General features: G+C 40.3%; 2 protein-coding genes and 1 non-coding gene across 6 annotated transcripts; 2 read left to right on the top strand and 1 right to left on the bottom strand.

Moving 5' to 3' along the window:
- Positions 1–1,509: 1,509 nt before the first annotated feature.
- Positions 1,510–7,122, bottom strand: LOC143522385 (uncharacterized). The gene is made up of 6 exons (XM_077016117.1): positions 6,871–7,122; positions 6,202–6,336; positions 4,877–5,041; positions 2,795–2,938; positions 1,901–1,995; positions 1,510–1,518 (listed from the first exon to the last, which is right to left on the bottom strand). Exons 1-6 carry the CDS (start codon positions 6,956–6,958, stop codon positions 1,510–1,512), a joined length of 636 nt encoding a protein of 211 aa, XP_076872232.1. The 5' UTR covers positions 6,959–7,122.
- Positions 4,827–10,629, top strand: LOC143522559 (uncharacterized). Of its 4 annotated transcripts, XM_077016263.1 has the most exons (6): positions 5,744–6,354; positions 7,484–7,713; positions 7,848–8,006; positions 8,836–8,929; positions 9,006–9,082; positions 9,295–10,629. In XM_077016263.1, exons 4-6 carry the CDS (start codon positions 8,927–8,929, stop codon positions 10,175–10,177), a joined length of 963 nt encoding a protein of 320 aa, XP_076872378.1. In that variant the 5' UTR covers positions 5,744–6,354; positions 7,484–7,713; positions 7,848–8,006; positions 8,836–8,926; the 3' UTR covers positions 10,178–10,629. The 4 variants fall into 4 exon arrangements, with proteins under 4 accessions (XP_076872376.1, XP_076872378.1, XP_076872377.1 ...); XM_077016261.1 differs by lacking the exons at positions 7,848–8,006; positions 8,836–8,929 and adding an exon at positions 4,827–4,998 and having other exon boundaries at positions 6,226–6,354; XM_077016262.1 differs by lacking the exon at positions 7,848–8,006.
- A 6,202-nt stretch (positions 10,630–16,831) lies between these two features.
- Positions 16,832–16,922, top strand: LOC143523695 (small nucleolar RNA SNORD88). Its single transcript, XR_013133441.1, has one exon. It is a non-coding gene; the product is annotated as a small nucleolar RNA SNORD88 (small nucleolar RNA).
- The last annotated feature ends 1,262 nt before the right edge of the window (positions 16,923–18,184 follow it).

Here is an 18,184-nt window from a genome sequence, read left to right as displayed (position 1 = left end):
AAGAGGCGCAGGGAGTTCATCATCTGAAAAATAAAGAGTCTGTCAGCCCAAGTGCAACTGCCCATACCCACTATATCCGTCAAGTACAAGTACATACAACAATACTATACAAGTATTGAATGACCAAAGAAACACAAATTTTGCCCAGTTTAAAGCTGGATCCTCCCTGTATGTTAGGTAAATGACATTTACTGGGTCTATTATTATTAACTACATATCAATGCCTTGATGCCAGAATATATGAAGAGTTTGGTTCCGAAACGCGATAAATGCAGTTAAAAAAAAAAAGAGTTAGAATCAGAATGGTATGTGACCACTCTTGAAAAGCCAATATTCAATTTTTATCAAAACGCCACATCCGCCGTGTAATACTGCCCTGCTTTCTCTCTTTCCTTCCAAAATGCAACAATCGCCAATCCTGATTTCCCGCAGTACGCCACATCTCCACTCATCCAATCACAGTGCACCACCAGATACGGAATGTAAACATCATAGCACGCGACCTGTTGAGCCGCCCGGCATTTCATGTAGCTTACTTTGTTAAAATATGTCTCGTTTTTCACTCTCAAAGTCCGCAAAAATGAACGGTTTTGATGATATAGAGGAGCCTGTTCGTATAGCAGTTATTGGAAAAAGAGATATATTTATTTTATTTTATCAATGCCCAGGTTCTGACCAGTCCCACTGTCGGCGGCAGAATATCAGCGGCAGACTATCCAGCCCCTAACCGAGAATCGTTACATTGCCGCGAAATAGACGGACTGGCTAAAGTGCGCACGTTTAGCTCGCAAAATTATCAAACGTGGAAAAGATTTAGCTCTGTGACTCATGTACAAACACTGTTTGCTGGGGGTTGTTCATAACCAAGCTAGGAGCAGGGTTATTATATTATAATAATATAAATTTATATATTATATGAATTTGTGTTTTTAGGCCCAATGGTCAAACTATTATATTAAGATGTACAATTTACAGTTATTTATTATTGTATTTTGCACATTCAGTCAAAAAAAATTTCTAATAATGACAAAGGATATATAAGACATTTTGAAAAAAACATGGCATGGATTTATTGCGTTTTGTGAAAAAATGAATTGTTTTTTTTAAATAAATCTTTAAATATTAAAATCTTGATTTAATTTGTTTGTGTTTTTTTAACCTTAGTATGGTATTTGATAGTTTGAAACAAAAAACTGTGGTTTTCAGCCTACCACTTAAAGAAAACACATTTTTACTCAAATTGATCAAAATGGATTTATAGCGTTTTGGAACCAAACTCTTCATATCTTAACTAGGTTAATTTATTTATTCACAGCCACCATATACCCAAAGTGAGATGGATACTCTCAACCAGACAATGCTCCCTCTCATAGTGCTAGGACTATGTTGATATCCTTAACAACTGAGATAAACGCAAATGTAGCATCAGCAGAAGGAAACATCATCTCATCATATTTGGACACCTAAGCAAAGCATATCGCATGCATGGTCAGATTTAATACTGGGATGCTACAGGGCCTTTATTATGTAAACACAGACGTTAGGTTTGTCAGCTTATATTAGGACCAATGCTGTGTTTATGCATTAAAATCCAGAAAGTACAACACTTGAGTAACATTTGCAGGCAGCAACCAAAGAAATCTATCAGTTATGTTGTATCAGTTGGTGTAATCAGTTGGTGTATTTGTATGTATTTTAAATGTTTTATGCTATGTAAAATTCTACATGTTTTTTCTTTATGAGTTGGGCATATATTGTACTTTTTAGCCTCTATACAGCACTTTGGTTGACTCCGTCATAAAAAATGTGCTTTATAAATAAACTTACTTACTAGTTAAACTAATGCATCTGAGACTGAGATACTCCAACTATGTACAACATGATATATGTTCCTACTGACCTCCTCCTTGTCCACTGGCTCCTCATCTGGGTCATGTATGAGGGCGAGGTCCAGGTGGAGGTTCCTGCCAGGCTTCTCCTCCTGCAGGGCTTCCACTGGGGAGGTGGGCGGAGAAGGTCTCATCAGTCCTGACGAGGTCCCTCTCGTGCGTGAAGTGAGCACAGGCAGTTTGGAACACCTGCTGGAGCCAACTTCACCTGCATGGGTGAATAAGGCCATTAGCAGAAATTACCTCACCATAACATTTCTCAGTGCCTTAGTACTACGTTGCATGTTTCTTTATCTGAAAGTGCCACTGAAATATGATTCAAGCAAGATGGACCGAGAACGGCAACTTCTCATATGCATCTTGCTACAATTCATGTAATGGCAGCACAATGAAGTAGTACTGAATATCTGAAAGCAGGGCATCCGTGAGCCCAGAAGCAGGAAGACATTTATCAGAGCTTCAGTATATGTGTGACCCAGTTTTACAATTTGATTCAATTTAATTATTTTGGCACAATTCAGAATTATTTTAATTCTGATACTGGTAGATACATTAGCCTAGCTCTGCTAATGGCTAGCACATCTCGCCTCTGCTAGACACTGTTCCATTACTGAGTGAAACCATGTCAGATGAAGATCATCAAATTTGAATTTAAGTATTTTGTACATTTGACAAGTGGTGACTATAAATGATCTACGTATATGCACATTTGTTGGTTAAAATTAAATTCATATAGAATATATGACCACAAAATTAGATCTGCTCATCAATTTACCACTGACGTGGGAACAAGTGCAAGACAAGCTTAGTGCAAAACCAACTTAACTTAAGCGGGCACCCAAATAACCAGCCATGCCTCACTGTGTGTGCCTAGCACGTTCTTAGCAACGTAGCCATGCACTCACCAGTACTGTCCCTCCACGGGCCCGGGTCTCTGCGCCGAGGGCTTGTATCTCGCTGCACTCCCGGAAGAGTGGCCAGAGGGTAGGAGGGCAGTAAGAAATACCCGGGGGGGTTCCCAGGTAGCAAGCGGCTGGATTTGGGCAAACCTGCGTGGGAAAGGGCATCCATGCTCATGAGTTTAGCTCCGCTCACTTGACACCTGAGTGAAGTTTCTGACTAACTGATCTCCTTGTTCCCAAATATCGTATTTAGCAATATTTTAACACAAAACAAATGATGCAACATTATAAATTCTACATTTTGTACAGGTATTTCAATGACATATAAAGTAAAGCCAACATCAATAAGTCACCTCTACCAGCATCACTGGGGTTAGCTGCTTCGAAGATGTCTGGGAGCAAGGGTTGAAGATGTCCTCCGCTCCGGTGAAGTCTCCCCACTCTCTCTCTCCTCCACCCTGGAGAGTGGAGCTGGGGAGGCTCCACTGAACCTGGACATGAAACACAGACAGAACTGTAGAGGACACGTTCAATCTTCAGACCAGCATATGAAATTAAGACCTGCAGATCATACTGCATTTTAAATAATAATAGATTATGATAATGGATATTTTGGCATGTGGGATTGGCATTCTGGGGAGTGGGGTGCTGGCACAATCAACTGACTGCAATAAAACATTCAAGTCTAGTCTTGCTTGTAAGCTCACATTGTCCTTGCCAACAGAAGTAGGTACAAAGCACAAACTCCTTATATCACACAGACTGCTGCTGCATACCACTGCTTAACGCTGGCCAGGTGATACCCAATACTTAAAGAAGCCATGTTACATAGATTACAAAGATTAATAGATATATGCTTTGGCAGCAGTCCAGATGAGGTATCAGAAGCCAGCAAAGCAGCATGACAATGTTTTGTTTATATTGTTTGGGGGTGTACTAAAATAGTGATAAATGACATCTGTAATCCATATACATGTATTATCAGTATTATACTATGCTGGTATAACAATGATTCGACGCATTATAACCTTAGACCAGGGGTCTCCAACACGTCGCTCGCGAGCTACCAGTAGCTCGCCACCCCTTTCCGAATAGCTCGCCAAAGGGCCAATGAATTACATATAAATTTGTAAACCTAATTGGTCCCATCGAGAAATCTACTTAAATTCATGTCCAATCAAAATTCACAGTTGTCCCTCCCCTTCTAACACTAAATGATTATTCGCCAATTATACAACAGTTAGTTCACAATCCGACTGGTTGAGAAGTGTTCTAACCCTGCAGATATGTGTGATAACAGCACGGTATTCTCGTTCTCTGTATCACTCCGCGGACGCGTTGTCAAGTAACGGCATGTACATATATTCACTATAACACACTCTCTCTCGTTTGCTATTGCTCAATTAGCTGTCAATCAAAAAGTTAGGCTGCCGTCAATATTGAATAAACCAGGGGTCACCCACGTCATGAGTCGCCACGTCATGTTTTTGCTACTATTATTATTACACGCAACTTTCGTTCGCCTCGCCACCCCCACCCCCCCCCCCAAACCAACTTTTTGTTCGATTGATGCGTTCTAATCTGGTAACCCTCCGCAATAATTTGTATCCAAGAAGTAGCTCCCAGTCTCAAAAAGGTTGGAGACCCCTGCCTTAGACTAAACACAACCGCCTAGCAGATAACGAGTGTCACTGTATGTGGGCTGTCAAGGTGCCCACTCTAAAGTGCTCTACTCTACACCAAACATATCACAGCTAAAGTAAAGAATGGAACATGAAATACATTCAGTTTTTTCTCGATGGAATCGGCATGTGCCTGTTTACAGCCTTGATATTCACCATGTGGGATCAGGGAGGAATTGGGTAAATACTGAAATGATCATATGACTCCTATCTTATCCGTGATCAGTGGAACTGATGGAGTTACAACTCTCCCCATGTTACAACCATACCCGGTCTCCCCTATAGGGCTTTCAAAGCAGTTTTTGCTTTTTTAATACTTTTTTTTTTTTTTACTTTTTTTGTTGTAGTTGCTGCAACAAATGGTTTGGATGCCATTTCCAGGAGAGCAAAAGAGTGAGCTCACCTTTGGCAGGCCTGAAGGCACGGAGTGGCTCTCGGCCAGCAGGTTTGGGGAGTGGAGGCAACATTGTGATGGTGGGCGGAGAAGGCCTCATCAGTCCTGACCTGGTCACTCTCGTGCGTGAAGTGAGCACAGGCAGTTTAGAACACCTGCTGGAGCCAACTTCACCTGCATGGGCGAATAAGGACATTAGCAGAAATTACCTCACCATAACATTTCTCAGTGCCTTAGTACTACGTTGCATGTTTCTTTATCTGAAAGTGCCACTGAAATATGATTCAAGCAAGATGGACCGAGAACGGCAACTTCTCATATGCATCTTGCTACAATTCATGTAATGGCAGCACAATGAAGTAGTACTGAATAACTGATAGCAGGGCATCCGTGAGCCCAGAAGCAGGAAGACATTTATCAGAGCTTCAGTATATGTGTGACCCAGTTTTAGTTTAGCTTAGTTATGATTCTTTTAGTTCATTGCATCATGAAATCTTACATTTCAATACAATTTGATTCAATTTAATTTAGTGCTGTTAATTCCAGGTGCCGCGATTAAAAGTCCTCACCAGGATTTTGCTCAAGCTTGCTAGATTTTCTAATTAGCAATTCAGGTAAAATTAGTGGAATCAACACAATCCAGGAAGCCAGAGCAAAATCCTGGTGAGGACTTTTAATCGCGGCACCTGGAATTGACAGCACTAATTTAATTATTTTGGCACAATTCAGAATTATTTTAATTCTGATACTGGTAGATACTGAAGAGCCAAACTACAGTACCTCCTAGCTCTGCTCATGGCTAGCACATCTCGCCTCTGCTAGACACTGCTAGACAGTCCAGATGAGGTATCAGAAACCAGCAAAGCAGCATGACAATGTTTTGTTTAGATTGTTTGGGGGTGTACTAAAATAGTGAAAAATGACATCTGTAATCCATATACATGTATTATCAGTATTATACTATGCTGGTATAACAATGATTCGAAGCATTATCACCTTAGACTAAACACAACCGCCTAGCAGATAAAGAGTGTCACAGTACACCCACACTGTATGTGGGTCGTCAAGGTGCCCACTCTAAAGTGCTCTACTCTACACCAAACATATCACAGGGCTACAGTGCCATGTGAATTCATTACAATGTTGAAGAATATGTGATGTCATATTTTCTGATAAAACTGATGTTTTACTGGTCAGGTCATGTGCAGAAAGCTGATGGTTCTGCACCTCTGCCAGTCCTTACAAACAAATGTAATAAATGTTTTTTTCTACTTCATCATGCATGATTATTTGGTTTGTTGAATACGCATGTAATCTTCAGTGTTACACAGTACCAGTGTGGAGTGGTCCTTCTACAGGGATGTTAACATGGCCGACATCTGAGGGTCCCGCCGTCCTTCTGTGAGGGAAGGGTGCTGGTCCACAGGGATCCGTGTGGATCACTGTCGCTTGGGGGTTGTAGGGCACACCTGAAAATCCCACAGCAGGTAAAGTGAAACCCAGCACGCCTCCCAGTGAGGCTCAAATGCCTTGTAAGTGTTTCCCAATGAACAAGTGATTATAACAAGGGCTATGGTGCCATGTGATGCCATTAGAATGTGGGGAGAATGCTTAAGAATGTGATGTCATGTTAGAAATCTGTTTCTTTTTAAAAAAAAATATTTTTATTTGCTTTTTCCATGGCCACATGGACAATGTTAATACATATATGTAACATGGTGGGATTTATGAAAATTGTGCTGAGTCAAAGAAATCAAAGAAATAACCCATGCTCCATTAATTACATTATCCTGTACACATGAAATAAAGAGCTTGACAGTCATCACTAGAATAAATAAACATGTTATTTTTCTGAACCTTAGAAACCTACTATATAAATGGGTATATTTAACTTTTAATTATTATGAATAAGCCTATGGAAATCCATACTCATAAGAATTAATATACTGTCTTACATAGAAGTATAAAATGATGTACAGTATATGAAAATGTATTTTTCTCACCATGAGTGGTAAAACCTGGTGTGTCTTTGAAGTGGTTCTGTTCCTGTCCAGGCCTTGGCTGGTCAGTTGTCCTGGGGTAAAAACTCATTCTCCACCTGAAAAATAGAAAGAATAGAAAGAGAGAAAGATCTAGAAAAAATAGAAAGATTTGTTAGATTATTTAGGTTTGTAATTCTCAGCAAAATGTCGTGCGACTTGTTTTGAGCTTTTCAGCATCAAAACTGAATCCAAACATTCCACCTTCCCAACCAAACATTCTAAACCAAACGTTCCAAAGTTGAGTATCACGTGATATCACAATTTCCTGTTATTCTAACCAAAACACCAACTCAGCCAGGCTGCTACAATAACCTTTTTTTTTTTTACCTTTATTTACAATAATCGCTTACAAACAAAAACAAGGCACAAGTGGTAATACAAGGAATCAGAGTTAAACAAGTTGAGTAGCATATGTACAAAAAAGTAAATAATAAATAAATAATAACGCTAACGACAGCTAGCGTCGCCACAGCGGGCAGAAATTATCATACAGTTAAGCCCGCCCACTAAGAGGGAAGATATGATTGGTCAATTTTGCTGTCATTTGAAACTGGTTTTGCCCTGATTGGCCTAGGTGCACGCACCACTTCCTCGTTGGTGTCAGGATGGTACCGTATTTCCGGTTGGTATGCGGAAGTGTCGATGTCATGGCCGAGTCTAAATTCACAAGGTGCCTGTTGGAGTTCCCGAAATTTACCGTCAACGATGTGCGTCGTATTGTCAGAGCATCAAGTACAACGACACAGAGTCAACTTGAAAAGGGTTTCAAGTTCTACGTTTCATCCTACCTCTGCAATTTTGAAGGTAAGTGGCCGACGCTAGTTAGCTAGCTAGCCTGAGGTGGCAGTCTAATGAAGTGATGTTGTTTTTAGTAACGAACCAACCTGTCCTAGTACTAGAAATGCCTTTTTAAAACATGTTTGTATTTCTGATGGAAGTATCAGGCAAAAGTAAGGCTAACGAGATAACAGTGAGGGCTCACTGCTACAGATCTATGAAGAAAACAGATACGCCACACCAGCTGAGAGTAGGACTGGTTAAAATGACACGAGTTCTGTTCAGTGTCACGTTCAAAGTTCTGTTGAACAAGTTCAAAAGTGAGTTCAACACAAGTTCAATCTTTTATCCTTGCTCTTACTTCACGTAAGCTGTGATAACCATAGGCATTGGTTTTCAAAGCTTACAATGGTAGCCAAATGCAGAGTAGCTGAGTGGGAATCATTAGCAGTCTATTTTGCCTATAGTAAACAAATGGGAGTTTATTTTACAGTTCGAGCTATTGTTATCTACCTCTATGACTCAAAAGCAGAATATAGTTCACCTCAGCTATTCTTCAAACTGCATTTTCTAAAATCTGTCAATCTGTCTTTCAAATCTTTCATCTTAACTTCTTTATTAACATATGGCTGCAACACTTACACCTATTAACATATTCTGATAACACTCTTCAAGAAGCAGTTGAAGTAAAACCTGCACTGTTCTGTTGTTGGTGGTGGAAACAACAAAATAATATAAATATAAGTAGGCCTGTTTCACTCCTATGTGTAAGCATTTCATCTGGAGTGAAAATGAAGTTTAAATCTAAAATATATTTAGTTTATAGTTGCTCAGTGAACTAGTAGATTGAACCATGCACAACACTGTAGAATAGAAAGACAGTATAGCCAAGTGTTTTAAGAGTGATGCAAAACAGCACAAACGTTACATGAGACAATAGACAAGTGACATTCACCACTACCAACATGATGGGACAGATATTGCGCCTATTGACATTGCTGAAGTCTTCTTTTCAAGATATTAAATATTGCCTCTTGTGTATTTCAGATGACATTACGTGATTCAATGCCAGTTGTGCTCATTAAGAGCAACTGCTCTTGTGTTGCTAGTTGCGGAATCTGCAAACACTTGGTTGCATTGCTTTTCCAGACTGCTCATTATTCTGAATCTGGCATGTCTGTCGATCCCTCCTGTCCTTTCATGCACACAGACAGAACAGAAGTGGCATAAACCACCAACAATGGTTTGTCTTATTTCATTATTTAATGTTAGTTAATGTATCACAGTCACTTTACTAACACCATCTTTTAAATTAATAGGGGGTGAAGCCTGGACCCGTGGATGCCATGGTTGTCCTAAAGCCAAAACCAGGTGCTACTACAGCCAGTGGAGTTAGGTATGTAGTACCAAATTTAATAGGCAGATTACAGTGTGTGGTAAAAAAAAATGAATGCTTTTGATCATCTGATAAGACCCTGTTCTCTTCAAGATTTAATTTAGCCTCGTTGTACTTCAGATGACATGTGATATGTGATTCACAATCAGTTGTGCTGGTGAACAGATTACAATGTGTAAAAATAAATGTTATTCACTCTTCTTTTATTTCAGAAGTACACTTTTCAAGGGCTACAGCGGTGAGCTCCCACACCCGGCCACCCTCAATCATGGACCAGTCTACGCTGGAATCAAAGCAGATTCTCTTCCACTCATCTGCACAATGAACATCTCGCCTGACAAGCCACTTGTGGACTCCATCTTTGGGAAGGTACAAGTTGGCCGTGTACTGTCCTATCAACAACCACCACCTCCATCTGACAGTGTTGTCATACATGAGGATGCACCCCCATTCCCGAGTCTGCCACTAGAATGTTACCATCTAAGCCCACCTGAATATTCATTTGTGCCAACACACCAAGAACAGCTACACCTAAGCTCACTTTCTGTGACCTTGTCACAATCACACCTTATTGAGGAGGCAACAAGATCCCAAAGTGCTACACCTGAGTGGCATTCACTTAGGAGAGAAAAAGTGACTGCCTCACATTTCAGAGAGGTGAGCCACGTTAGAGGTCCAGGTGCTGCAGAAAGCCTGGCAGAAAGGATAATCCGAGGGACACGACAAACAGCACACATGAAGAGAGGACTTGAAATGGAAACAGGGGCCTTAAAGGACTATGCAGTTCTGAAAAACTTGAACTTGACCAAGTGTGGGCTAGTGATTCATCCAGATGCATCTTGGCTGGGTGCATCACCTGATGGACTTGTGTATGACACACTTGAGCGTCCATCATTTGGGCTTGTTGAAATTAAGTGCCCAAATGCACAAAGCTATGTAGACTGCAAATTCCTCAAAGTGGCACAAGGCCTACACAAATTGAAGGAGAGCCATTGTTATTATTGGCAAATCCAATTCCAGTTATTGATTACTGGTATGCAGTGGTGTGATTTAGTTATCTGTGCCCATGATGATATCTTTGTGCAGCGAGTTTAGAGAGATAGCAGTGTATTAGAAGAGGTGAAAAGGAGGTGTGACATGTTTTTCTTTAACACTTACATGCCAAAATACCTCTCTATGACCAAGCAATGGAAAATCATAATGAAGACATGAACTCATGAACAATTAAAACAATTTCAATTTATTCTGTCAATTGTATTACTATTGTATTCATTAAATTTTTTTACAAATACAGTAAAAGTTAAGAAATACATAATGTATTGTGTTGTGTCAATTTTACATATAAAAGTGAAAGCATTTTATACAATTAATCATATTGCACTGTACCTTAACATTGCAGCCAATATTTACAGACTAGCATGACCTAAAGCAGGGGTCGGCAACCTTTTTGACTCGGAGCCACAAAAGCAAAATAATTGGAAATTTATTTCAGTGACGATGACATGTCACTCAAGCAAAGCGAAAGTAAATACCGGACATTTGTAAAATTCCACCCGAACATTTTTTAAAGTCTCAAAAATAATATACGTTAATTAAATACTCATTAATTCTATTCAAAAGCTGAGCTGCATCACAGGGATAAAGAGCTGCATGCGGCTCCGGAGCCGCGGGTTGCCGACCCGTGACCTTAAAGGGATCATTTTAAGGTTAGAGAAAAAAAAAATAAAATAAATCACCATAATTCACATTACATCATCTGTCTAATTCTGGATTGACACGGGTGAATAATGTATTTGCTTATATTTTTCTAATTGTTTAGATGTCGATTGTCAAACTGTAAGTGGATTAAATAAAATTGGATAAATTATATTATATATATTTATGTTTTAAGAATATTTTTAGGCCCTCTGAGAGTATATGTATATATATATATATACATACGGTCTCTGGTCTCAACACAGCTCCCTGTCAAATACTGCCCACTAGTGGGACAGTGATGTAGTACAAGTGACAAACTATAAAAAAAAAAAACATACATTGCATAAAATTATACACATAATCACCATTAATAGGTTAAAAGCAGGAATGCTTAGATGTATAATAATTTATAGCTATAGTAAATTATATATGCTGTTTCAGTGTGCCTAAAAATACACCAATCAAAGAAGTGTGTGGATTATAGTTCTACTGTAAATTAAACATAGAAGTTATTTTTGTTGTATAGTCAAAGTCAAATTTATTTATATAGCTTTCACAACACGTCACAAAGCAGCTTTACAATCGTATGGGTCCAGATCCCTAATGAGCAAGCCAAGGCGACAGTGGCAAGGAAAAACTCCCTATGGTGGTGGGGATTAGGAAGAAACCTTGGGAGGACCAAGACTCAAAAGGGAACCCATCCTCCATTGGGTGGCCCGTTAGCACAAGTCCGTGGTGCGCAGGCTGGTTCTACAGACAATGTTTAAAGAGAGGTTTAAGGAAATCTCTCTTATTATTTGAGTGTTTGGAGTTGATTTAAGTGCTTTAGCTAATATTACTGTCATTTAATTACCCTCGCATAAGACCCAAAAACAAACACAAAAAGCAAGAACAAATGTTCAATTTAACCCACAAGCACTTAGTGTTGTGCTGAAGTCCTCCCTGAGGCCGGTCTGCAAAACCACACCCACTCAAAGGGGGCGTCAGTTCTGGCTGGGCTGGCTGGGACTGGAAGGCTCAGGTGGTAGTGCGTTGTGACCTGCTCTCGGGCAGGTAGAGGACCATCTCTAGAGACACCAGCACATTGAATTCAAAGGCGATCTGCTCCATCCTGCTAATGTGGAAGCTCTCCTCCAGCTCCTGCAAAGAGCAGAGACAGTGAGGGGCGGAGTTAGTGAAGGACCTGGAGCGCTCATTCTGATTGGCTGAGCTTCATGGGAACATGTGTTTGGAATTCAGTGAACAGAGCTCCAGAGCATGATTATACTTAGATATTATTGAAGCCATTTAATGAGAAACCTAACAATATCTCGCAGCAAACCGCTTCTTTGTGTATATTAAATTAATTCCGATATTAGCATTGTATACATCATAATAATAATAATACATTTTATTTAAAAGCGCCTTTCACAACACTCAAGGACACTTTACAAGAAATAAATAAAACAAAGACTGACTTTTAGTCATTACTTGGGTAGCACACATATTCTGAATGAGCAATTTTAATCTAGATTAATTTCAAGATTTCAGTGAGTTTAATCTAGATTTTAAAAAATTAATCTATGCCCACCCCTAATACTTATTAATTCTGCTGGTTTACCATTATGTAATTATATCTGGAAATATAAATATAATTAACTCTATTAACTGGTTTGCCACAACCACCTGAAATGACTTTCTGATCTCTGACCTTAACCAGAGTTCAGCAGGACTTCTTGGCAACACTGTCCATCACGTCAGCCATGGCAGTGCAGGAAATGACCTACCGCCCACTTCCTGGGGTCCAGCACTGATGATGAGTCTGAGCAAGAGCCAATCAGAGCTGGCCTCACAGGGGAGGGGATGAAGATGCGGATGACCAGCAGATAATCACCACGTCACCCCCCCTCCCCTCACACACACACACACACACACCGCACGTCGCCACCGCGCACACACACACCGCAACATACCTGTCAAGTTTTGTATTTAAAAATACGGGACATTTCACGTATATGACGTCATCGCCTAATTTGCATAATCGGTTATTTACATATAGCTGCAATCGAGGCTGTAGGAGAGACGAAAACATCTTTGGAGTGGCAAAAAGTGAAGAATAAACACCCCAATTATGTTTTGAACTACAAATGAATAAAAAAATTCAATTTTCTAGTGGTATTTCTAGATACAAACGGGGACATCTCCTGGGCATATTTCTGTGCCTTTAGCCCGCGTTCGTGCTTGGCAGATTGTTCGTGCTGACGGACATCGTTCCTTCCCCCATGAGAGGCACTAAAATCACAGCTACATATCTTACAGAATGAGTAGCTATGCCCCTTCATGCTCCTCTTTAGGAAAGTAAATTCCCTGTCCCATTCGTCAAGGTACTTACACGTACGCTTAGCTTTTTTGGCAGGACTGCCTTCTCTCGTTAAATCCATGTCTGATTTGTTGTTCCAGGTTTGCTCCCACTGTCAACACTAAACCCGCGAGTTTTCAATTTTTTATTTTTTTTAAATAAAAAAAAAAATATATATATATGCCACGTATTGCTGTGTGAAAACAATCCTACATTACTTCCAAGGTGGCATACTTGAGATGTTTTGGAATTATAATTGGGGTTCACACACGTAGTGTGGGGAAACCTATTTTTGCAATTTAGGGTTCACACACATCTCAGGACTGTCACACTGTGCAGTTTTGAAACATTTGGCCACTAGGTGGCACTATTTGTGAATCATGCATAACTTTTCCAAATCTTTGCTTAGGAAAATGAAACTTGATTCTTTTGATTCCTTGCAGTCCACCTGACAACTTTGCAATTACAAGTCCTATTAAAAAAGGCGTAGTTTTGTCACATTCATCAATTGTTTGAAAATAGCACTTTTCTAACTAGTCCTAGGAATTTGATCCAATGATGGCAAGAGTGGCATGGGCATAATCTGTAGACACTGTAGGTAAACTATTTTTAAAAATTGTTGGATTTTTTTTTATTTTCAGGTGGGTCCATTTTCCCATTATATCATTGAGGCCATATATGACCTATATTGCTATAATTCATATAAACATGTTGATCAACTCCCAATTTCAAAGCCTTTTATAGACTGAGGTCCTTCAGGTATGCCAAGTTTGGTTCAAATTGGCCTGTCGCTACATTGTCCAAAAACCTAAGAAATCATAAAAACTCATGCTGCAATCCTGTTATGCAGAATACAGACAAATAAAGGGTCTTGTATGAGTCAGATCAATGAGATAAATAACTTTGCAATTAGATCTCATAACAAAAGGTGCACTGCTTGACCAGAAATGAACCTTTTATTTCACTAAAATGTCTTATTTCATTACTGTAATATCAGTATGGTATTACATGGGCTCCATTTACTGGCCAAATACTGGAACTGACTGAATAGTACATACATAAGACCCCATACACACACACACACACTGCTGATCTCAGCATGTGATTTAGTTCTTTGATCTGACTCAATTTCCCAATACACATTTTGATCGTTTTGGGCCTTTAGTGCCTCAATTGAATCTTTTTGTGCACACATTAATTTATTTATGGCCCCATTAAGGCCAGAATGCCTATTTGTGTGTGAACCCGCCAATCGCCGGCTATGTTTCAAATATTATGTTTGTCAATTTCACATTATTTCAACCTTTCACTAATCAAATCTCAAACATATGGTCCTGTAGATGAGGAGACTTCATCACCAGTAAAGAGGGGTCGCGTGGAGACACACGGGCGGCTGACAGAGACTGCAAAAGGCGGCACAGTGTGGCATGAAGAACAGATCGGAAGACATGATGGAGTGCATCCAAGCCCAAGTAAATGCAATACCACGAATGGAGAGCCAACTGCGTTTGCCCTACGGAAAGAATCGAGTCGCTTACAGAGTTTCCTCTGTTTCGTTTCTATTGAAATGCTTCGGATCATACAGGGGTGGACTGTCCAGCATGCACGCCAGACACAGCAAGAAAACTGGTTCATGTCCCTCGCTGAGCTAAAGGCGTTCATTGCAATCCTCATCCTGCGAGGTGTTGTGCGCCTTCCAGCGGTGCATGACTCATGGTCTACAACACTGGAAGTGCCCTTAATCACCAAGATTATGTCGCGAAACCGCTTCCAGGACATCATGCAGCACCTTCACTTTGACGACAAGTACACACGCAGTGAACGAGCTGCAACTGACCGGTTTGCTGCAATCTCTAATGTTTGGGGGTCTTTCGCTGCCAATTGCATCACTTGTTACAACCCAGGAAGGCATATCACCATAGATGAGCAACTTTTTCCAACTAAGACCCGTTGCTCTTTTCTTCAGTACATTGCAACAAAACCCGACAAGTTTGGGATAAAGTTCTGGGTGGCATGTGACCTGAAATCCAAGTATGTATGCAACATCATCCCATATCTTGGCAAAGACTCCAGTCGTCCCGTGGGGGAAAGACTATCGGAAAATGTGGTGATGAAGCTTATGGAACCATTTATGGACCAAGGAAGAACTGTTACCACAGACAATTTTTTCACCTCACTGTCACTAGCAAGGCAGTTGCTGGGCCGGAAGACCACCCTCCTTGGCACAGTAAACAAGATTCGTCGTGAGCTTCCAGACTCTGTCAAAAAGAATTTGGGCCGTGAGGAATTTAGTACACAGGTGTTTTCAACCTCTGGTGCCACGCTGACCGTTTACGCGCCCAGACGGAAAAAGACTGTCTGCATCCTCAGTAGCATGCACAGTACGGTGGAGATTGGAGACACCCGAAAAAAAAAGCCAAACACAATCACAGACTACAACAGCCTAAAATGTGGTGTGGATGTCATGGACCAGATGGTGCGAAAGTACAGTGTACGTTCAGGAACACGGCGTTGGCCAGTCGCTGTGTTTTATAACATGATTGACATTTCATGCCTGAATGCACATGTGCTTTTTCAAGCATGCACTGGGGTAAAAGAGAGACGGTCCGAGTTCTTGGTGAAGCTTGCAACAGAACTTGCACAGTCTCATATGGAAGCCAAGGAGGTGTCCAAGGTAGAGTTTCAGCAGCAACAACCCACACCTGACACAGGGAAAAGGGCATTGTGCCAGGTTAAGTGTGGCTGCAAGAGTAACCGTGCCACTAAGCGTTGTGGTTTTTGTAAAAGGTTCACATGTGGCAAATGCAGAAAGGAGATTATGTGGCAGTGCCAGGTGTGTTTAGACAATTTGTAAGTGTGCTGAGTCTATTGGGTTTTCATACCAGTCTGACAACAAGCAATGTAGCTCGCTACTGCACAATGACTGTATGTACATAAACTTCTTAGCAGTTTATATTTCTGTTTCGTTTACATTTCCATTTATGAATACTTATCATAATGTTGCATGCTTATTTTATCCTTTATTACTATTTCGTTGTACAGAGCAACACGTTTCTTTACTGTGCATATACCAATAAAGTTTCTCGTGATGTTTTGCACTGGGCTCCAAAAGTACATTGTGACAAAAGTGCGTCTCTACTAATGACATGGCAGAGACTGAGGGGATTATTAATATTTCAGGGCGAACCCTTTCGGTATTCCGGCGAGGGCATCCTTAACCGGTGATGAACGTCATTTAGGCCTACCTAATCTTTTCAAATTCAGAGTTTGTCATATGCACAGAGGGAACAGGTTTCCTTAGATACAATGAAAAATTTACTTTGCTCCTCGCTAAGAATGCCAAATATGTCATTAACAAATATCTAAGTATATACAAGCACATATCTTAATCAAGAAATACACACTAAATAAATAATTCATTTTGAAATGAGCTTTAATTTCCTTATAAACTACAATCAACGATTGAGTACCCATGTGCAGTTAACAGGATTTGACCCTACCTTATTTCTTGACGACACATGCATGGTGGTCTCTGGTTACAGAATTCAGTGGTCACAGATGTCTAACACGGGAAACAAGCATAAGACCAATTCAGAATAAAAGGCCATGACTGTTAATCTAAGACAATTGTTTTCTCTTTCAGGGGACATCGTCCATGCATCCTGGGGATGAGGTACGTGATTGACTAAGTCTTGAATCTGGAGTCTGAAGGTTTCCTCCTGTGATGATTTTGCACTGGGCTCTGAATGTCTGTGGCGAGAAAAGTGCACCTCTACTCTTGACATGGTGGAGTCTGATGGGGGGGGGGGGGAGGATGTTAAAGAAACTGATTCAATAGCTTTATCACCGTACTTTGTAAATATACAGGCGGGACTAATTTTGTCTTGAATTTTGTTTCAGGTGGTGTGCTCTTGACTCCCATGGCTGAGGCTCTGTGAAGAAATTCTGTAGTGTCATTATTAGGGCTGGGTATCGATTCAAATTTCAAGAATCGATCCGATTCCCATTCTGAAGATTAAGAATCGATTTATTTCGATTTAATCCGATTTAATCGATTCGATCCAATTCGGGGTTTAGTGTTATTAAAAATGTATTTATTTGAGCTGTTTCCTGACTATGTACAGAAGCAACATGTTAAAACTAGTCATCAATATTAATCAGCAAATAGTTACTGGTAGTTGGTAGTTACTGATGGCTGGAAGACTGGTGAAAAGGGTAATCATAAATCTACCTTCAAGAAAGGTAATCCAGGACAATAAACAGAGGACATCTTTGAGGTGTCTATATCTGCAACAGTGGACTCCTACTGGGACACTAACCAGTGCATTATTATTATGATTGAAATAATTAAGAAGTCACCCAAAAGCTGTTGCTACCAAATGCATTTTTATTTTAAAAGTGCTCACACTTAATAAACTGAAAGTATAAAATGTAAACGTGTATTTTTCTTTAAAGTAAGAATATAATAACAGAACTGTCACGTTACGGTCCCCGACCCCTCCCTGTTGGGCGTGTGTTAACGTTGTCTGCGTCTACTCGTCTGCGTATCTCCGTGGGTGCGGGTGCGTCTTGTGATAATCCTCACCTGTGACTCGTCTCGTCATCACGTGGGGTTTATGTGGTTTGTCTATTTAATGTGTGTTCGCGCAGCGTCCTGTGCTCGTTGTTTGAGTCACACATGTTCTATGTAAACGTGTTTTATGTGCGCTGTCTGCGCTTCGGTAAATGTAATAAACGTAACGATTTGGAAAGTGCAAAGGATTCTGTCTCGTCCATCGCCTTGCGCCCAACATTACAAGAGCATTTTAACTTTTTTAAACTGTAAAAACACTGGGTAAACTGTCAGTGACATGGACTAAATGTAAATAGTCACTGACACTGGATAAACTGTCCTTCTGTTTTTAGATTGCCGATTTGACTATCGTCGTTACCGTCACTGTCCGTCGCCATGTTGTTTTACAGTTAGTTAGACCGAGCACGCCTGCGTGAATTCAGTGACGAGGCGGGGGTAAAAGTTCACTAAAAAATCGATCTTTGGACGTACGAATCGATAATCAGATCATCAT

The sequence above is a fragment of the Brachyhypopomus gauderio genome, chromosome 9 (genome assembly GCF_052324685.1).
Source record: "Brachyhypopomus gauderio isolate BG-103 chromosome 9, BGAUD_0.2, whole genome shotgun sequence".
Classification (NCBI taxonomy): Eukaryota; Metazoa; Chordata; class Actinopteri; order Gymnotiformes; family Hypopomidae; genus Brachyhypopomus; species Brachyhypopomus gauderio.
This window is presented reverse-complemented; position numbering and strand designations above follow the sequence as displayed.